General features: G+C 46.7%; 1 protein-coding gene and 1 long non-coding RNA gene across 4 annotated transcripts in view; one reads left to right on the top strand and one right to left on the bottom strand.

Annotated features, from left to right (window-relative positions):
• KCTD1 (potassium channel tetramerization domain containing 1) overlaps positions 1-20,975 on the bottom strand; it is a 184,171-nt gene that overhangs the window by 75,909 nt on the left and 87,287 nt on the right. The window contains exon 1 of one of the 3 annotated variants that reach the window (XM_036089210.2): positions 19,591-20,364. The exons of 1 other annotated variant lie outside the window; for it this stretch is intronic. Coding sequence is in view for 1 of the 2 variants with exons in the window: in XM_036089208.2 (XP_035945101.1) it covers positions 17,434-19,242 (1,809 nt within the window). In the remaining variant the exon portion in view is untranslated. Of the gene's footprint in view, positions 1-17,433; positions 19,555-19,590; positions 20,365-20,975 lie in introns of those variants that run through there. One more of the 3 variants, XM_036089208.2, reaches the window with a different exon arrangement.
• Positions 18,570-20,975, top strand: part of LOC144379878 (uncharacterized) — an 84,481-nt gene continuing 82,075 nt past the window's right edge. The window contains exon 1 of the long non-coding RNA XR_013443356.1: positions 18,570-18,684. This is a non-coding gene — a long non-coding RNA (uncharacterized LOC144379878). The remainder of the gene's footprint in view (positions 18,685-20,975) is intronic.

Below are 20,975 nucleotides of genomic sequence, written 5' to 3'. Positions count from 1 at the left end.
GGGGCCTTCTTCTCTCACTACGATTTCTTTCTAAGCAAAACAATCCACCCCGAGTGGCTTTAATTACCATCTATAAGCTGATGAACTTCCAAGTTTTACCCTCCAGCCCAGACTTGCCAGACCTGTGATGTACCTACTTAGCCAACATTTCCACTTGATTGTCCCAAAAGCCTCTCAAATTCAACATCTCCAAAGCAGAACTAGCACCCCCGTTTGCCTTGTCCTTTACCTGAACTCCTTGTGCCCTCCCCACTTCACTCCCCCCCACCCCCGCCCAGGATCAGTCTCCATGCCCTGTGGATTCTACCTCTCAGATGTTACAAAATCATCCACTGCTTCTCCCCACCCCCAGTACTACCATCTTACAGCTCTTAGGTACCATCACCTCTGTCCACCCTTGTTCTTTCTTTGCAATCCATGGTCCACATCTTAATTGAAGAGAACTTGTTTAAAAAAAAAAAAAAGTTGGACACTGTCCTCCTCTGCTTAAAACCCTTCCATAACTGCCTGGCCAGGCCATAGGATGAGGTCTGAAACCTTTAACGTGGCCTAGACATGATAAGGTCCTTGCTGAGAATGCTTCAGCTTTCTCTCTCACCACCTCCCCATCACTCTCTATGCTCAAAACCCAGATTTCCTTTCAGTCCTGGGATATTCTAGAATGTTCCATGCTCTTTCCTGCCTCAAGACCTTTGCACATGTACATCCCTCTGTCTACCATGTCTCTCAGATCAAAATCCTTCCTCCCTTCTCTGTTCTCTGTGCTTCCCCTTGAAGTGAAAACAAAGAGTAAAGCCCAAAGAAGAACCAAGAGTAACAGAGCAGTGGAAAGAAAGTACTAAGAAAAAGGAAAAACAGGTGGGTTTGTATCCTTTTTTTTAATTGTACTTGATCCTCTCAGACCATTCTTTAAAAGAAACCATAACGCAAGGAGGTTGTGCCTAAAACCAGAACAGACATAAATTCCCAAATGATACTAAAGAACCTTGAGAGGACTGATTTTATTTTCTGTAGCTGTGGACAATCAAAAAAGGCATCTGAAAAAAAAAAAAAAAAGGCATCTGGAGTCCATGAGCAAATCTCATAAAAGTAAAATAGGGTTAGCGACAATAGTCGTTGATATTTCCTAACACAGTATATGTATGACATGTCTTAATATTAATAGAATTCACACTAGGAAAGGAAAAAGAGACTAAATAACCACAAAACCCAAGGTAACTAGCCAAACAGACACAGACCGAAAGTGAACGCAACTCTTCTCCCTGAACCCAAACTCTAACACTGACCCCCTAAAGTTGGAGTTCCCTGAGAAATTCTCAAGTTTTACACTCTCAATTCTATATTGTGAGCAAATACTATAGATTGCATGATTCTGTGACATCAAATGTGTGCCTTTGGGTTTCTCTTAGCTGTTATGGGGTTGGAGGTTGAGCCTGGTAGAGACAGAGGGGAAATGAGGGAGATGGGGAAAGGAAAAAAAGGAAAGAAAAGACCGTCCGAGTAGGCCTATGGTAGACAGGTGAACACTGGTCCCCACCTAAAACACAGAGGAAGAAGCCAAAGGCCAGGTCTGGTGACCTCAGCTAAGTCCATCTTAGTCCTGTCCCCGCCTCGTCCCCAGAGTGCACAACCTAGCCAACCAGACCCACACTTCTGTGAGGACAGCACTGCTCCCACCACCAGTTATCACCAGGTGGTGATTCATTTGGGTGTATGTGATTCCCATGGTGTGCTAAGAAATCAACAGAAGAGGGACTCCTGGGTGGCTCAGTTGGTTAAGCATCTGCCTTCTGCTCAGGTCATGATCCCAGAGTCTTGGGATCGAGTCCCGCATCGGGCTCCCTGCTCAGTGAGGAGCCCACTTCTCCCTCTGCCTGCGCTCCCCCTGCTTGTGCTCTCTCTCTCTGACAAATTAAAAAAAAAGAGAGAGAGAGAGAGAGAGAAGAAGAAGAAATCAACAGAAGAGAGCAAATTAAATTTGGAACATACGCAACAGAACTTGACCTAATCTCCAGGGGCAGGGTCTTAACCACCTGATGCTCAGAGCGCAGCACCGTGTGAGGCAGGCAGTCGGTGTGCAGCAAATGTTTAAGGAAAGGTGAGGTGGTGGGTTTTTTTTATGTGTGACTGGAGGAACTTTTTGTGTCTACCCTTCAGAGCTAAAGAATTAGTTTTCATCTTTTCAAATGAAGGTGAAATTTTTTTTTTTAAAGATTTTATTTATTTATTTGACAGAGAGAGACATAGCGAGAGAGGGAACACAAGCAGGGGGAGTGGGAGAGGGAGAAGCAGGCTTCCTGCCGAGCAGGGAGCCCGATGTGGGGCTCGATCCCAGGACCCTAGGATCATGACCTGAGCCGAAGGCAGATGCTTAACGACTGAGTCACCCAGGCGCCCCGAAGGTGAAATATTTAAATACTTTCTGCTCAAGCTAAGAGGGCAAAGATTATCAATTAACCTTAAAATGTTAACATAGTTTTATTCATTTCTATGAATTTTTTTTTTAAGATTTTATTTATTTATTTGACAGAGAGAGACAGTGAGAGAGGGAACACAAGTAGGGGGAGTGGGAGAGGGAGAAGCAGGCTTCCTGCGGAGCAGGGAGCCCGATGCGGGGCTCGATCCCAGGACCCTGGGATCCTGACCTGAGCCGAAGGCAGACGCTTAACTGACTGAGCCACCCAGATGCCCCTCTATGAATATTTTTGAGCACCTAAAATGCACCAACCACCAGGCATGGGGAATAAAGCAGCGAGCAAAAGAGGCAATGTCCCAGGAACGGATGTTATTTAAAGAATAAAACAAATAAAAATCATGAAAATATTAACTTTCATTCTTAAAAATATTCAACCGTTATTTTTTAAAGGGCTATTCTGCATATGGCAAACAGAAATAAAACAACCCTAAATCAATTAGAAAATTTCAACCACAGGTTGATATACATTAAGTCAGATATATGACTTTATACAGCACATCAGGCTGAATACTGTAAAAAAGATACATATATATATACACACACACATCCTTAAAACACGTAAATCCCAAAAACAGAAATGGCAGCACACCCCATTAGTATGCCAAGGTGTGGTTAAACAGACCGACCTGATATTGGAATTTACATCGAGGAGCAGTGAAGGCTCTAAAACAAGATTTCCTTCAGTGCATTAGAACTGTGATCTAATTTACAAACATTTCATTTGTAAAAATTGGATTTGCAGACCTTCTTGCCAGGATAGGATCATAGGAAGGGATTAAGGGGAAGGAAGTCTAAAGGTCACCTGACCAGGTATTCCTGTAATAGTTGTCTTACTGAGAAGGGCTTCTCATAAATTGGTTTAGGTGAGTTAGCTGATTAACAGCCAGTGAGGTTAGGATCCGGTTTAGATGAACCAGCCACTGTACCAGCTCATCGCTCATTCTCAGGTGCTAATCCAGGGATTCCTTAGCATCACAAATGTGGACTAAGGGTTTCACAAACAAGTGCCCGTGTTAATATTTTCTTTTGATTCTATCAGTAACACCTCAGCTGCTTTCTTTTGCAGGATGGGGAGAAAAGCAGAATTTCCGACCGACCTATTCAGAGAGGCAGTCCAGGGGAGTGTGTACCCCAGAGAAGACAGACCTCAGTCCCTCAGCAGCTCATGCTGCACTGGGTGGCAGGGGAGAACTGTGCCCAGCACAAGTATTAACCGAGTCAAGCCTGAAGCAATCACATCGTAAAGGTTACACGTAAGCTAGCAAGTGAGGAGAGGGGGGCTTTGTCGACCAAGAAAGAGATTCTGAGCCTATAAATCAGGACTAGTTCCTGACTCTAGACCAGATTCTGCTACTCAAGCTCCCTGGGCCTCCATTTCCTCATCCTACCTAACAAATTGAGGTGGTCAGAGGTGTTATCCACTTGAGTTCTTAAGAAATGAACCACCCTATCGTTTACTGTCCTTCCCCTGCTATCTATTAGGGAAACCTGAAGTCCGCTGTGGCTCACCCAACAGCGAGCATCTGTATCTGGAAGACTGGGCGCAGCCAGTCACAGCTCCATCTGCCCTGGGTTCATGCAGAGCCTCACCTGCAATTAGGTTCGTGCAAGTGGCCTGTGTCTGTGGCCTGCTTCTGTATGGGTGGGACCCAAGTGAGGCAGATGGCGGGGGTGTGGGGGGGGGTGGGCATATCAGGAGGGAGTAGCCAGCTAGTCACTTTAGGCTATTAAAGATAGTTTCGTTAGTTTTAATGTCACTCCTACTTGAATGTCAAGTCCATGAGAAATGAGACCTTCTGTCTTGCTCTTTACTAGGCTGTCACTGACTAGCACATACTAGGTGCTCAAGAAACATGCACTGAATAAATGGACGAGCCAGACAGCCGGAATCCAGTCCTGATTTTGCCACATACTGCCTGTCCTTCCTGGGGCAGGCTGCTCCTCTCTCTAGACTGTAAGACTGTCATGGGGATTAGATGGAATGATGTGCACTGAGTGTTTACAGGAACATGTTATTCATGTATGTTAGCAATTCGATCGGCCACAGGGATGAATTCTGCAGGAAGGAGAGGTGTAGCCCTAACACCGAGCAATGCTAATGATCTAATACATAGTTCATGATGTAGACAATGTTTACTGACTTCACTGCTAACCAAGTTGGTATGAACTAAATTAAGAGTGAAATGTGAAGTATTTCATGATTTATGACAGCTAAGCAAGTATTTTATTTGTCAGGCAGGAAAAGAAAGAGAATGACCTAATCTCTCTCAAATTAGCACTTTCACACAAAGAGTGCTACTGTTCTATGTAACACATTGCCAGGAAGTTTCATATTCTTTATTGCATCTGGATGAGATCTTTTCGGGTTAAAGTGGCCATGGGAATGTTTTCTAAATTATTTAAAAAACAAACAAACAAAACAGCGCTGTGATTTATCATCTGGTCATACGTATAGTTTTTTAATGACAGAAGTTTAAAAGATCCTAGTTATACATTCTATTAAGACACTTGTTTATTCAAACAAATTTAGAATATGCTTTGCTGGTATCAGTATGTTTAATGAAAATTATAAATAAGAACTGATCAGTTTCTATAAATTCAACGCTCATGATTAGGAAAAATCAAATGGTGTATTTTTTAATGAGATGGATAATTTTTATTGAGCACTTAAGACTTATATTGCCAATATTTATAAGTCATTTCAACTTTGCTGTTTAAAACCTTCTTAAAAGTTAGTCCAAAATTAATCCTTTAAACGTTTTATATAAAGCATATTTAAATTTTCCTTTTCATGATATAAATGAGGAGAGAATAAAAGCTTGAGAGTTTATTTTTACATTTCAGTGAATTACACACAGGCTCAAAAAGGGATACCTAGAATATAGTATCCATCTCTCTCTGAACTTTACAGTTTTTATCATGCGCCTTCTGATGATCTTATTTTATTCTTAGCATAGATATGGGTTCTCCACCCCATATGTTTTTGTGCATGTTTACATTCTTTCACTTGTGTTTATAAATATTTTGTGTTTTTTTTTTTTTTTTTTTGGATCTTCTGTCTTAGCTTTAAAAGACAGTATTGAGGGGGTGGGTGGCTGCCTCAGTTGGGAGAACAGGTGACTCTTGATCTTGGGGTTGTAAGTTCGAGCCCCAAAATGGGTGTGGAGATTAGTTAAATAAAATCTTGGGGTACTGGGTGGCTCAGTTAAATGTCCCGCTCTTGATCTGAGCTCAGGTCTCGATCTTAGAGTTGTGAGTTCAAGCCCCACGTTGGGCTCCATGCTGGGCGTGGAGCCTACTTAAAAAAAAAAAATCTTAATTTTTAACAAAGTTATTGTTATTCAGCCCGTACTTTGTGCTTTTACTACTCACAAGAGTAGTCCCGTTATCCTTCTCTAACAGATGAGAAACTAAGTAACTTGCCCAAGGCCATTCAGGGTAATGATTCTCCTAACTCTGACTTGGTCTATCCTTTGGTAGGTCTAATTAGAACTGATGGAGAGTGTTAGTTCTGCCCCAAACTTCCTCTAAGACTGGAGGTGACTTAGCTACTTACCTCCCCTTCCCTTTTTTTCCTGCATCTCTTCCTTGTTTTTCCTTTTGCTCCTGGGTCACCAAAGTGTCCTTTATCCCTTCTGTTATCTGTTGTCACCCACAAAAGGGCCACATGTCAGTGGCTGTCGCTTCCCTACGATCGCCTTGCAGTAAGGAGTCAGCTGACCCCAGGCGGACAGAGTCTGTCTCGCTGGCCGGTTCCGGCTGGGCAAGAACCGCCTGCCAAGAGCAGCAGGGAGGGAAAAGCCTCTGCAGGAAGGTCTGTCATCCTGCGCCAAGAGGTAAACCCTTGCCCCATAAAGCGCCTTAGTATTATTAAACAGTTTTTATTTGTCAGGCACTTTATAGTCATTTTTATTGGTTCTTTTTACTAGTCATAACTGCATCAGAACGGGGCTCACTTTTTCTTTTAATTAAGTGCTCTGAGTGAAGCGGGAAAGACTGAAGGCCTTGGGGAGCAAGTCTTCAACCTCTGCCGCGAACACCGAGGCTGGCAGAGACCCGTGACCTGCCCCCACGCCGGACCCCACGGGGAGCCGCCAGCCCTCACTGCACAAAGGGCTCCACGGGAAGGTCCCCAAATCAATCCAACTACAGCTTTCAGCCCCTGTTGTCTTGACTGTGTGCTGACATTTGGAAGACAGGGCCATTCTATTTCACCCTAATCCAGAATGTTCCCTTTTTTTATTTTCCTCCAACTCCAAAAGCACAAAGATCCTTTTAGGTTTAAAAAGACACATCCAGGGGCACCTGGGTGGCTCAGTGGGTTAAGCATCTGCCTTTGGGGTTCAGTCATGATCCCGGGATTGAGCCCCCCTCCCCCCTTACTGCAACTCCCTCTCCCGCCCGTGCTCAAATAAATAAAATATTTAAAAAATAATAAAAGATACATCCATGTGAACACTTGCGGTTCACTGTCCTTTTTCTTTTCTTTAGTGCTATGTGACTGCACTGCTTTTTAAACTTTAGTTATAAATCATAGATGAAAAAGTACCAGTGTACAAGAGCCCTGGACCTGGGGCTGGAACTTGAACTTGAACTTTGCTCCTCCCTAGAGAGGTGAACTTGAGAAACTGCCTAACCCCTCTGAGGGTCCGTTTTTCTCACCTACAGAATGGGTATAACAACAGTTCCTATCCTCCCCCACTCTTCAGCTTGCTTGTGTGTAGAGACTATCACAGGACATATCCCACGAGAGAATTTATTCTTCATGTTCCCTTGTCTGCCTCCTCCACGAGACAGTGAGGACAAGCACTTGATCTGTGTCCCCGTCTATCTAACGCAGTACCTAACACTACAAAGTGCCCTATCCGGCTTCCTTACAATGAAGTCATACACAAGAGAGCCCTTTGCAATTGGCAAAGCACTATTCACAAGTACCTGAGTATAACTAAGGTCCCACAGGCCCAAGATGTGAAGGAAATAATGCACCAAAGGAGCCAGGCTTTTAGTGACTGCAAAAGTGGTAATTAAAATGTAAACCATGACAGAGAATCAGTTCTGAATTTCTTTGGGTTACTACACGAATACTCCACCTTAAAATACATGGTTTGACAACTGGGTGACATTTGGAGGGGCTGATAGGTAGTGAAACGTGGCACCTTGCTTCGTGCTGGGACATGGAAAATAGCTGTGTTCTCAATGTGATAGCAAAGAAAAGGCTTAAATTTTGACAAGACAAGATTTTATTTTTTCCAAGTTTTCACATTCTGCTTATACACTTTTAAGACTTCAATGTTAAAGTCTTTCAGTTTCATTAGGCCACCTTCAGTCCCATTTCTTAGACAGTAATACATACCATTTACTCTCCAAGGTTTACTTGTGAATAGTCATTAAATGAGGTAAGACCCTCTGCTTCCTCTCCCAACTAGTCCTTCTTTTGACTTTACCTAGGTATTGCCATTCTGATTTCTCCAGTGTCTTCTCTTTACTATTTCTAAGGTATTCCTTACCTCCAAATTCCCATCTTGTACACAGTTAAGTGCTCAATAAATGCTTTTTACAAATAAATCCTATTTTAGGAGTTTTTCTGTATAGATTCTCCTTCATCTTGACTTTTCTCTTCTTAGATCATCACTCATCTCCCAAGAGGTGGTTCTAAAACGTTATCACTTGAGATGGTAGTTAAACGCAGGAATAGGATCTATGACCCCATGATCTTCTTTGTAAGTTAAAAAAAAAAAAAAGCAACTGGAGAAACATACCTAGAACCTCATTACTCCTCCTTCCTCTTATGAAATGATCCAGAAAACAGCAAAATCACCAGCATTATGAATATCTTATCATTAATGATTAAAAAATTAACATGTGAATGAACACTGAGTTGTAAGGAAAAGAAAATGGAAGCTACCTCAATCAGTTTTCTAATATTCTTGTTATACTTTTATAACAAGAAACTGTGTGTTTCTACAGCAACATGATTTTAAACTGCTACCTCAATCCAATGAAAAACAAACATCCTGCAAGTCTTTTTTTTTTCTGGAGTAAAAAACAATGAGATATTTGTTCACGATGGAAGAAAATATCTAAAATCTATTTAGATATAGTTTTGTCAGAAAGAATGTCATAAAACAGAAGCCAATATTCCATATGAGCTAGCTTAAATAAAATTAATAGATATATAATTATATTTATTAACTAACAGAATTAATACAATTCTAAAAGCCCACAAAGTTATCCCTTTAAGGACCATGGTGGCTGAATACTGTGAATAATTGAAGGGCAAACTAAATTAGGGGTTATGAATCCTTGCATCGTCCTATCAATCATTTCTACTTTATAAGAGCACTTTGTCAAACTTAAATCACAAGAGGTCGTTAACTGGTCAGCAATATTGCATCAAACCACCACCAATTACCCTGATTCTGCAGTCTGTTCAAAACATATATTATTATACCTCAACTTTAAGTGGAATGTCTAATGACTTATATAATCTCCAAGAGAGAAGTCGAGTTTTAGAAAACTATAGTCCAATTATGCATTAAGGAAATGCAAATACCGTAACAGAGGATCTAGCCAAATACAGGCCCTACTACATTACTACTATAATGACCTTCCTAATGTTGTCACAACTCCAGCATTAGTTAGGATCACTCCTGGTATCCCAAACCATTCCAAATAGAATTCCATCTCTTGTAAAAAGCTGTTGATCTCATTCTAAGCCAACTTCTGCAAATCTGATAGAGTCTGGGCATCAATTATGCCCATCGGGGAATCTCCCTACCCCCTTTAGCACTTGAAAATTTTCAAGGCTTTGGAAAGAGAAATGGGGAGCAGTCTGCAGAATAAACCTACAAGGTGTAGATATCAATCCTGCCTGGGGCCACAGCATATGCAAAGCTTAAGGAAAAGCAGAGGAGAGAAAAACAGGCTTTGGGGTAAAGCATTCACGGGGATGAGATGGGCTTTTTTTTTTTTTTAAGATTTAATTTATTTATTTGACAGAGAGGAGCAGTGTGGGAGCGGCAGAGGGAGAGGGAGGAGCAGGCCCCCTGCCAAGCAGGGAGGCCGACGTGGGGCTCAATCCCAGGACCCTGGGATCATGACCTGAGCCGAAGGCAGTTGCTTAACTGACTGAGCCACCCAGGCGCCCTCCCCTTTTTAAGTTTTATTTATTTAAGTACTCTCTACACCCCACATGGGGCTCAAACTCAACGACCCCAAGATCAAGAGTCGCACTCTCTTCGGACTGAGCCAGCCAGGCGCCCCAAAGGCTTTTGGGGAAACAGCAGAGGCCCCACACAGCACCCAGACAAGCTATTTACAAGAGAAAACAAGACCGAGACTGGGACTGTTAACACCAAGACCAGCAGTTTTTCAAATGTTAAGACATTCTGTGCTAAGATAATGAAAGGATAGAAAATGTTCTCAGAGTGCTCAGGCTTTCAGCGCTTCTCAAATAGTAATTGACGTCACATGGGTGACCCTGCTGGGGTGGGTGTGACCGCCTTCCCTTCCCCACTGACCGAGGACGAAACTGAACCAACTGACATGGTCCAGGGGGGTCTGGATGTGGCAGATCTGTTCTTAACTGCTACGTGACAGGACCTCTCAAGAGGTTGCCGTAGCCCCAGATCCACCGCGGACTGGGGGACCACACACAGCAACGCAGAAGCACATACTCACTACAAATACTCTTCTGTGTTCTCTGCTATTTTATTTATGTACTTATTTTTGCTTGTTGGTAATAAGTTCTCTCCTCTTAGGCTGCTCTAGGAAAGCACCTCAGGTATAATATGAATCCAGTGTTATAACACCTTCTCTTTATTGGATTTTTCTATTTGAACGGTTGGTAAGAATATTGGAATCAACAGACTATGGATTTAAAAGCAGACACTCTGGAATCAAACAGGCCTCGATCCGAAATCCAGGCATAGTTTCTGATCAGTTATTAGATCTTAAGCAAGTTAGTCAAGTGAGGTTAGTTAAACCTTAGTCTCCTCCTTTGTAAAACGGAAATGATAACCACCACTCCTTGAGGGGCTGGAGGAGGACTAAAGGAGAGACCACACGGATCCACGCTCATCAAGATGGTCTGCACACATCAATTGCCTGGGAATCATGTGAAAATGCAGGAGCTGACTCAGGGGCATGGGGTGGAGAGAGCCCGCATTTCTGACAAGTTCCCAAGTGATGCAGAGGTTGCTGGTCGGTAGGCCACGGTAAACAAAACTAAACAAAACCCTGGTATGTCTTGGTCATTATTAATGATTACACTCCACTTCATAACGACAGAATCAGTCAGAGGTTGTGACAGCTGACATAAAAGCTCTGCAAGGAGGGAGTCTCGTTTGTCTCTGTAGACTGCAGCCCATTAGGATGAGAGCTCTGTGGCCAGAGCACGCCCCTCGTTCACTTCTGCCTGGACCCGGTCCAATGGCTCACCTAGAACAGCTAGGAAGCTGGGAATGCTGAAACAGCTCTAATTTTAAGTCATACTCCTTCAAACTACCTGGCAAAAAAACATAGCAAGTTCTGGTCTCATAACTAATCCACAAGCTCAAGAAACTTGCCTTAAACACTTACTTCTCAGACCACAATAACAAGATGGAGGATTTTCTCATGTATCAAGTGGATATACACGTGTGTGCATCTCTATCTATATGAATGTACTATCCATGACCATGCTGTCTAAATGGGGGAAGGTGGAGAAATTACAAATACCAAATAAATACATATGTACATATATAGTGTCTCTACTAGCTTGGTCCCTGGCATGTGGTGGAAAGCATCCGCATGGGACAGGTGCTATAAATAATAGTTCCCTTTTTCTTGGGTTGAGAGGAAGGGTAGGGACCGACTGGTGAGACACCTGACTGAACTGGGTTAACCTGCACTGGAGACATGGAGTAAAACTAGAAAATGATGATTAAAAGCTTCCAAACTAGTCCTGACATTCTAATTTGGTGACCACATTACTCACAAAGGAAGCGCCATTTATCTCTGCCATCCTTCAGCATTCCTTTCTGAATTCCTCTCCTTTTTTCCTAGAAGCCCCCAACCTAATGCTCTCTTAAATCTGTCAACCCTTTCGGGTAGCACATTTTTACCTCCTTCCTCCCAGACAGGATCGAAACGCCCATCTTCCAGGGTTCACTGCCAGGTGATCAGGGGAAAGCAGTTGTTCAAGGTGTAAATGAGGCTAGATCCTCCCAGGAAAGGTCTGCATGATAAAGGTGATTTTCAAATGCCTACCTGGGAGGGGAGGGGTGCTGGGGTGGAGGGGCCGGAGGCACAGAATAGCCTGGTGATGTGGGAATACCTGAGCTGCTCTGGCAGGCTCCCAATCCTCTCCCTTCAAGGTTGCCCCAAGTTTTCCAGGGTTATATACATGGACTCGCTTTATGACTTCCCTGCACCCCGCATATTAAACACAACCAAACTCACTGCCTGGAGAACCAATAGGGGCTCAACTGATTGCAGTCACTCAAGAGGAATCACAGATCTCAGAATGCGGTGGGTTTCCAGAAGGAAGTTCCCACTGGGGTTCCTAAAGCAGTCTCAGAGCAAAGTGCTGGGACAAAACCTCTGATCGAAGTTCAGACGCTCTGGACTGTTTACAGTCCTATAAGAGATCGTCTGCTTTGTTGTTTTTGAAAAATCCCGCACATGGACCAAGTTTAGGATAAGATATGAATAAAAAAAAAGTGACTAATAAAAGTTGGCAGTCATATATAAATGTATCTTTTTTAGGGAGAAAGAACAGGCTCTGTCAGGTTGTTAAAGTATAAGCTGAAAGGAAGTCTGACTGTAAAGAAAGTTGAACAGAAGAACGGGGAGAAATCCTGAAAACCTAAAACGTCTAATTAGGTTTGGTCTCCTGTGGTAGAGAGCATATTCTGTAGCTTAAAGCCATGGGCATTGGAAACTACAGTCCTTGCTATGGTGAGGTATCTCAACCGGCTTAAACACTCATTTATTTCTAGACTATCTAGAAGCTCAATCCCTGTTATAAAAGACTTGACACCATTCAGAGCCCATCCTCTCTCGAAGAATAGCAAGGGGAAACTTTTACAAATCTGAAAACCCAAAGGGCCTAAAATCTTACAGAACCTAAAACTTTAAAAGTTCATCTGTTTCCACTGTGTTGTGCGAATATCAAGCAGACAATTCCTCCAGCTTGAAGCGCACTACCTTGCCCATCCTCTACAAACCCCCACTGAGGACTGAGGGCAAGGGCCAAATCGTGCTCCTTTAGACAGCACTTCGCAGGTAGACAGAGGCTGGATCAACAATGGTTGACCTGAATTCAGTGTCTTTACAACACCACTAGTGTTCAATGAAAAAGTCTGCCCATGCAAAGTTTCAAATCTGAAAGCTACGTTTTTCTTTCATTTTGGTTCATCAAGGTCAATCGATAGCCCTTTTTGGACCAACTAATTTCCCCTCCCTTCTCCTCTTTCTAAATTGTCCAGAGAAGTCTTTGAAAAGGCATCCTGACTAACTGGTATGATGCGGTGAAGGCTAAATCAAGAGAAGTAAACACAGGTCCTAGAAATAAAGCTCTAGCAAATGACAGACCCACCTTATATGTTTGTTCCCAAGATTTTCAACATGGGCAACCGCACCGCAACACCTACATCAATTTTGATTTTCAAATGGCAGCTAGGACACCAAATGTTAACTTGAAACTGAACTTTTTATTAAATAACTGAAGTGGGGTTTTGACTGGCCTAGGCCAAGGCAGAACCCGCTTCAGCAGTTCCACGTGCAAGGAGCAGTCCTACCTGCAGAAGGGGCTCTCACGTGTAATGACAAGAGGAGAGCCTTTTAGGTAACATCTATTTGGGGGAGCCAGATTTTAAAATCAGGGTGACACAAGATTTAAGTTTTAAATGAACGTGAGCCACTTTCTCGTTTGGCAGCAAATACTTCTTCCCCTGTTTCCTGGGTCGGGTTTAATGGCGGGCCGGCATACACGAAGGGTGTATCATGACTGCAGTAATAGTATGTAAGAGTTAAAAATACACATTTCTTTCCCAAAATGACTGCGGCAACACATTACGTGTTTCACCTTTTAACTTTATTTTGATCTGGTTTTAATAGTTAATGAGGCCAAAATCCTGCCAATGCAACCACTTGCCAAGTGAAAAATGGATTAATTTATAAAGATTCCTGGTACAAAAGCCACAACAGTAGATGCTCAATAACTGTTTCCTGCATGAATGAAAAAAGTTACATAGTTACGTTATTGACATTTAGTTTCTCCACCAATCTGAATGGGAGAGCAAATATTCCCGTAGTAGAAAAAGGAAGGTAGCCATAAACTAACATTAAAGATCAGGAAAATACCTGTTTTAAACAAGGCAGCTAATCCTAATAGCTCCAGATAACCATTACAAGAAAGTCTTGTTACAATTGCTTTGGCTGTTAAACCCACTACACCCTTCATGTTTACAGAAGTTTGATTCCCTCCGTAAGAAAGCAGCCCTCCCAAATTAAAAACAAGACTTTGGCAATTATTTCAATAAACATAAAATGCATGTTTGTTTGTTTCTATTAAGCAGACAGATTAAATATTCCTCCTCCCTTCCCACACTAAGCACCTGAATGAAGACTTTTCCCAGGGCTATCAACATCTGACTTCTCAAAGGCAAGGTCACTAACGACTGCGTGTGCCCCACAGAGAGGCTGCTCCAATTTTCAGCTGGGAAACTGTAAGGCCCGACTCTGGCCGCTAACGAAGCCAAAGAAACAGACACGGACGATGGGCTCCACCAACTCCAGAATCTCCCCACTGCTTATTTCCTACCTGCAGAATTCCTTAGAAGTATTCCCGGAAATAATCTGGGCTGAAGTCAAATAAGAACTGAAGACACCTTTGGCACAAGCTTACGAATGTGTCTAAGTCTATTTCAGGGAGCTGATTTTCACATTTTTGTTCAGTGCTGGAGAAAGGCACGGTTTATAAAAGCTCTAGCGACAAAGCTATGATATTTAGAGAATCTAAACTCTTATTATATTCTTTTTGTGTAGATGATAAAGACTAAAGTTAGAAATCTCTGTAGATGGATATCGAAGCTGAAGTATTGTTCTCTGAGGCAGGAAAAATGCTGTATTTTCATGCAAGGAGAACAGCTCTGAAAATGTAGGATGGGCTGTGCTAAACCTTTTTAAATGTACCATGTCATCTCCAAGATTGCTAGGAAGCTGCACCAGTAACTGGATCATCTTAGGTCACAACAGCTATGCAGGAGGAGGGGAGACAAGAATTGCCCTTTGCTTTTAACTGCCATTCCAGAGAATTAGTGAACTTCTTAAAGCAACCATCACAACCATCACCATAACTCCTCCCCGCCCCCCCCAAAATCAACAAAAGCCAGGAACTTCATGTGAGTCAAAATCACAAATTCCATAATCGTTAATCCTTGAATGCATTCATTTTTCAACCAGTCCCACAAATGACACACTTAGTAACACTCTAAGAAAGTAAAAATTAGAGTAATAGGCTCTTCATTTTTTTTGAGAAACTTGCAATGTTAGAAGAGATCAGAGCATCAGGGTGTGAGTGTTACCAAGAAGCCTAGAATAATATGGTCAACAGCGGAATTCCGTGCACTGCCACTTGATGAGCCTAGCTGATATTAAGGTTAGACAGCCCATGTTTATAATTAAGTAATAATGACTGAAGCTCCAGGTACACACAGCATTTCCTGAAGATTAATGACCGGCAAGAGGAGTTGAGCTCCTGAAGCAGTGCCTTGGGCCAGTAACCCCAGCCAGTCAACAATCCCCAGGAAATGCCCTGGACCTCAAATGGTACAGTGATTTTAATAAATACAAGAGGAAAAAGTTTAGTATCAGCTTTCTACATAAACTAAACATTCGTTTCATTCTTAGAATGCGCAGCGAGCTCTATAGGAGTTAATAAAGAGTTTTCTTAAAACTTCTTAATGCTGATTAAAAAAACTTACTTTCACATAAATGAAAGGCTGACTTAAATATGTGCAAAAAGAACAACTCTTTGTAGTGTTTTAGCTACAAGGAACTTATGCAAAAATGTTTGCATAATAACAATCTAGCCAACATATGGACACTCAAATCTGTATGTAACTTTAATCTATATTTAACTGACTATAACTCAGAAAAAGAAAAGAATCAGTAGTCAGGTTTAGAGAACTGATTTATCTCCCTCAGTGGAAACAAGACTGTGACAGGGCAACTGCATTCCTTAGACCGAAACAAAACCCACTCAGCAACTCCCTCTTCCATCTTTTGTGAAATCTTCAGTCATGATTCTATAGGACACTGATGTCAAGAAACCAGCAGACAGATGCCAGTAGACAAACTGTTTCATTATTATTCCATGCAGATCTAGACTTTAATAAACTTTCTCAGGCGTTTAACTCTTAATCAGGTGCTACTCTACACCAGGATGTTTCAAGGGTCTTACTTGATCAGAAGAATGTGAACATTTATTTTTGCTTTCAAAGAAAAAGCAAACCCAAATTCTCCAAAGAAGAATTCTCCTCTCGGCCCTCACAACTCCATAAAACCACCCCCTGATCTGTCGGAAGTGTACCACGCACACTGGAAGTAGAGAAAAACACATTGCCTGCAGGTCCTGTGTATTTTAGAGAACTTTGGTGTTTATATTACCATTCACAGCCCCTTTCTCTGCTGGCCTTGAGGCTTGCTGATTAGCTGGTAAACCTTTGAAAGGGTCAGTTTGTCTAGAACTGGAATTTCCACTTTGGAAAAAGCACAGAGGTACCTGACATCTGTTCCTTGAAGGGCCTGCACTACCACCTCCAGACTTACAGTCGAAATTCCTACTTCTGCTTGATGGCAGGGAGGTCAAAGCTGTAAAACCTCCAGGGGCTACGCCTGCCTGCAGAACAGAGCACAGTCCCCAAAGACCTTCTGGTTTCTGGCTCCTTTAGAGAAGAGTCTCCAAAAGATGAACACAATTTTAAATAATATGAATACATTCCTCAAAATAATAAGACAAGAAGCATCCGGGGAAGCCCTCCCTCTCAACCTAAAATTTGGTACTGCTAGGAATTAAATAATTTTAATATTAAAACAGTTCCCTAATCCTTGATGAGGACTCTGAAGCCCAGAGAGGTGAACTGATTTGCCCAAGGTGGCTCAGCTTCTGGGCTACATTTACAACACTTAACTGTGGGTGCTCTTGCCACACTACTGTGCTGTTTGGTCTTAATGAAATATCTATATTCTCAAGTCTTATCTGCCCCCTAGATGGTGAGCCCCATGGGGCTAGGGAAAGGCAGCAAGGTTTGGTCCCCATGGTGCTGGGCACCACAGGGCACAGAGCCTGGCTGGTAGTGCGGATACCCCTTTCCGTCTATTAACAAGTGACTTCAGTTTATGGAAACTACACCCCAAACATCACTTTATGTCCAGCTACCTGTTATAGCATAAACTGGCACTGGACTGCCAATCTCTCCACTCCCCACCCACATACAGGAAGTGGGCTTGGCATGTTTTCTTTTTTAGTATAGAATCATTTTTTTTTTTAATCTTCCTAAGTTATGGCGAATATGCAAGAGAGCATTTTAATGGTTACTTTATTCAAATATATTTTAAGTAACTGCTTCCTTTACATGCACGGTATTCTGGCACCCTGCCTTAGAAAAGTCATGCATTCAATGGAGAGCCGGGCTACCTCCTACGGACCTTTTGTTCTGCGAACTTTGAAGTTTTAACCTTACTGCGCAGCACGGATTTAGGGAGCGTGCCTTCTCCCATCTTTTAAGGTGAGATGTAAACTTTCCTGAAAAGCACCAAGAGTTAGGCTTCTAAGGCTGAGATCCAATCTGGTTCAGTCTACTTAGCACTTTTTAAAACTCCTCCCCGCCCCCACCCCAGACCTGCATTAGCACGAGTTAGTCCCGAAACGGTACCAGAAACATTTCATGCATAGAGTTTGGTTTGGTTACCTGGGTGGGGGAAACAATGGCAGGTGAAACTACTGTGGGAGAATTGGTGCTTCTGTGCCCATTGGCTTCTGGAAGAAGAGGCAGGGGGTCGTGTTTCACGGAAACCACCACCACCGCATCCACAGGCTCCGAGGGGCGGATACAAAGTCTTTTGGGGGAAGAGGGGCCGCAGATATCCCCGGACCCGAACACGGACTCGTACAGAGCGCGCTTGGGCGCAGCCTCGGATTTCACGTCGGGCCCGACCTGGCTGTCTTTGGGGAGGATATAGGTGTTCCCCAGCGAGGGCGGCTGGGGGCGGTGGTGGTGGGAGGGATGGGTGGGGGGATGGTGGGAGTGGTGGCGAGCAGCCCCGTTCAGAGCCTCCGAGTAGCAGCCCTGCGGGGCGGGCGAGCCCAGTTTGGTGCCGATGCCCGCGATGCTGTTGAGCGTGGCGATGGAGACGGCGCCGATGCAGTGGTTGGTGTAGGTCTTGGAGAGCTTGGCCGCCTTCGAGAGCATCTGCATCCTGGTGCCCAGCAAGTTCTTGCCAATGGCTTTGTTCTCGTACCAGGTCACATCGCCCTCGCTGCAGTGGTCCCGGGGCCGCTGGAAGAACGCCTTGCAGAGAGGGTTGCGCTTCGACAGGTACTTCACGAAGCTGGCGTAGGGGCAGAACTCGGTGCCCGTCTCGTACATGCGGGGCAAGTTCTCCTCGTCGCTGCTCTCGGCACGCTTCTTGCTCCACGACGACGAGCGCGACTTGTGGTAGGGCCCGAGGGACTTAAAGTAGACGAACTTGCGGCCGTCCTCGTCCATAGCCAGCCCAAAGGAGTCCTCCTCCAGCTCGCGCTGGTTCTCGCGGCCGCGCGTGCAGAAGTACATGCACGTCTCGAACCAGACCTTGTTGAGCAGCCCGAAGGGCGTGTTGGTGCTGAAGACGCTGGAGGTGTAGAGCTTGCGCAGGTCGGCACGCGTGATGGCTTGCTTCTGCACCACGGGCCCGGCGCCCTGCTCCTCGAGCTTGCGGATGACCGCGGCCAGTGTCAGGTTGGCGCTGCGCAGCTCGGGGTCCTTGGTGAGGTCGAGCGTGCGGCAGTACGGGGGCTCGTTGAGGTAGCGGTTGAGGGAGCTGCGGATGCTGATGAGCGACGACTTGCTGTAGAGCTGGCCGCTCTTGGAGCGGGCCTCCGCGTAGAAAGAGCGCAGCACGCGGCACAGCGCCCCCTTGTCCATGGTCTCGAAGTCCGGGCTCTGCGCCTTCTCGCTCAGGTACTCCCGGAAGATGCGCACGGCGTAGCGGGTGGCCAGCCGGGTGTTCTCGCTCAGCCGGGCCCGCTCGGGGCGCTGCAGCACGTCGGGGTCCAGCTCGGCGCTGTCCCCGGGCGGCCCGCCGCGGGCCCGGGGCGCCAGCAATCGCGGCGGCGCCTCGGGCTCCAGCGCGGCGCTCTGGTCCATATTGATCATATGGACCGGCTCGGGTTCCAGCTCCTCCCCGGCCGAGTCCTCGGGCTCCAGGGGCTCATCCCAGTCCAGCCCCATCTCTTCCTCCTCCTCTTCCTCCTCCTCGTCCTCCTCCAGCCCCCCACCTCCGTCCTCCTCCTCCTCGTCCCCCGTTATCTGCACCTCCTGGATCTCGTCGTCCTCCTCCTCTTCCTCCTCCTCCTCGCCCGCGCTGCAGTAGTGCGGGCGGCCGTGGCGGCGGCCGCGGCCCCCCGCACCGCGCTCGCCCTCGCCCCGCTCCCCATTGTTCTCGGCGGCGGCGGCGGCGGCGCTGGCGCTGCCGCCCGCGCTGGTGTTACAGTCCCCGCTGCCAGGCATTCTCGCCATATTGCCGTCTCTCTGCCAGTCCTCGGGCAGGGCGCATGCGCTATATTGGACCGCAGCGCTGAGAGCTTTTGTGTTTAATGACCTTCAGCTACCGGGAGGCAAAGCCGGGCTCTTAAAGGAGCCGCGCTCCAATTGTCAGTTCGGAGCGCGGCTCCGGAGGGGCAGCGGCGCGCAGGGGATGGAGGGGAAGGGAGGCGGGGGTAAGTTAGACAGGGAGAGGGTAAGGACTGGGACTGGCTGGACCCTCTTCCTCCGCAACCCCTCTCCCCAGTCCTAAGAAAACTTTGAAAGGGGGGGGGAGAAAGGGGAGGGAAAGCTGTCGGTGGGGGTGAAACACTCCCAACTTACCCTCTGGCGGAGTGGCGCGCGGGCCCGGGCGGGAGAGAGGGAGGGCCGGCGGGAGGGCGGGGCGGTCTCGCTTCTCTAAGTAATGCCGGAGGAGCGGTGCCCCTTCCACCGCCCCCTCATTGCCCCCCAGAGCCGGGGGTTCGGGGAGGCGGCTGCGCCGGGCGGGCCGCGGGTGCTGCTCGGAGAAGCCCGTGTCTGGCGCCGCCCGAAGCGGAGCGGAGCAGGCAGGTTAATGAGCAGGGTGGAGGAGGCACGGCGAGGCCCCGCACCCTCTCTGCGCCCGCGGCCAGGGCGCAGCGGGCGAGGCTTGGGGGCGGGATGGGGCTGGCGGCGGCGGCTCCCCCACCTACTTGCTGGCGGCGAGGCGCGGGGGCCTGGGGCCAGCCGCACGGCTCCCAGCTCCCTTTCCGACTCTTGCAAAGGAGCGAAACACGCCCCACGTCAGCCTCATCCCTTTCGACTTTTCCAACAGCCTCTTTTAAGCTGTCATTAAAGACCTGGGGCGCTCCCCGTAGGTCTAGGGCAAGTCCGCGCCGGTCCCGCCAGCCTGGGGAAGGAGCAAGAAAGAAAGACTGGGAGGTGCGGGTGGGAGGGGAGACACCGGGAGAGGCGCTCGGGACCCCAGGGACCCCCTCCCCACAGGCGCTGGCCGCCGCCCTCCCTGCCTCGGAGCACCCTGACATAACTCCCTCTGGCGAGGCGCTCCACCTGGTTGGAGCTAGAGCAATGCCCGTCCCTAAGGCCCGTCGGCGGGCGGGCGGAAAAAGTGAACTTGGGGCTCGGCCGCCCCCGCCACCGCCACAATTCCGGCAATTCGGATCCCGGGCGCGCGCTCGTTCCAAGTTTGCCAACCGCCATTCTTTCGCCCTCGGGGCTGCGCTGCCTCCGGCGCACGGGGGCGGATACCTCCGAAACTGGAAAGGCGGCCAAAGAGCTCGCCGGGTCCCGCTTTCCCATAGGAGACACTGTCCCACTTCCAGCCGAACGCCCGCCCCCGGCGCGCCCAGAGTCTGGGCGCGTCCTCGCGTCGCCGCCTCCCGCGCTCTCCCGACCCAGGGGCAGCGGCCCCAGAGCCACCCGAGACCTCGGCTGTTTTCTTTGGCGGCACAGCCCCGGCCACCTCCGGAGCTCGCACTGCATCCCAGTCTTCTCCTCCTCGGGCAGCCCTAGTGTCCCCTAGCGCTCCCGTCGGCTCCGAATCCCAGGGGCTGGGGAACCAACGGAGCCAAGTCCCAGCAGCGCGACCCCCAGGGCGTGCTGACCCTGCAAGGAAACAGCCTCGCCAGCTCCTCCGGGGCGTCCTCGGATTTGCCCCCGAGTCCTAATACTAGGCACTTCAGCTGTATAAGTCTTGTCAGTTGTCCGTCCCCCCGCCCCCTTCCCGG

This window comes from Halichoerus grypus, chromosome 13 (assembly GCF_964656455.1).
Source record: "Halichoerus grypus chromosome 13, mHalGry1.hap1.1, whole genome shotgun sequence".
Classification (NCBI taxonomy): domain Eukaryota; kingdom Metazoa; phylum Chordata; class Mammalia; order Carnivora; family Phocidae; genus Halichoerus; species Halichoerus grypus.
The sequence above is the reverse complement of the archived record's forward strand: the minus strand, read 5'-3'. Positions and strand labels throughout refer to the sequence as shown.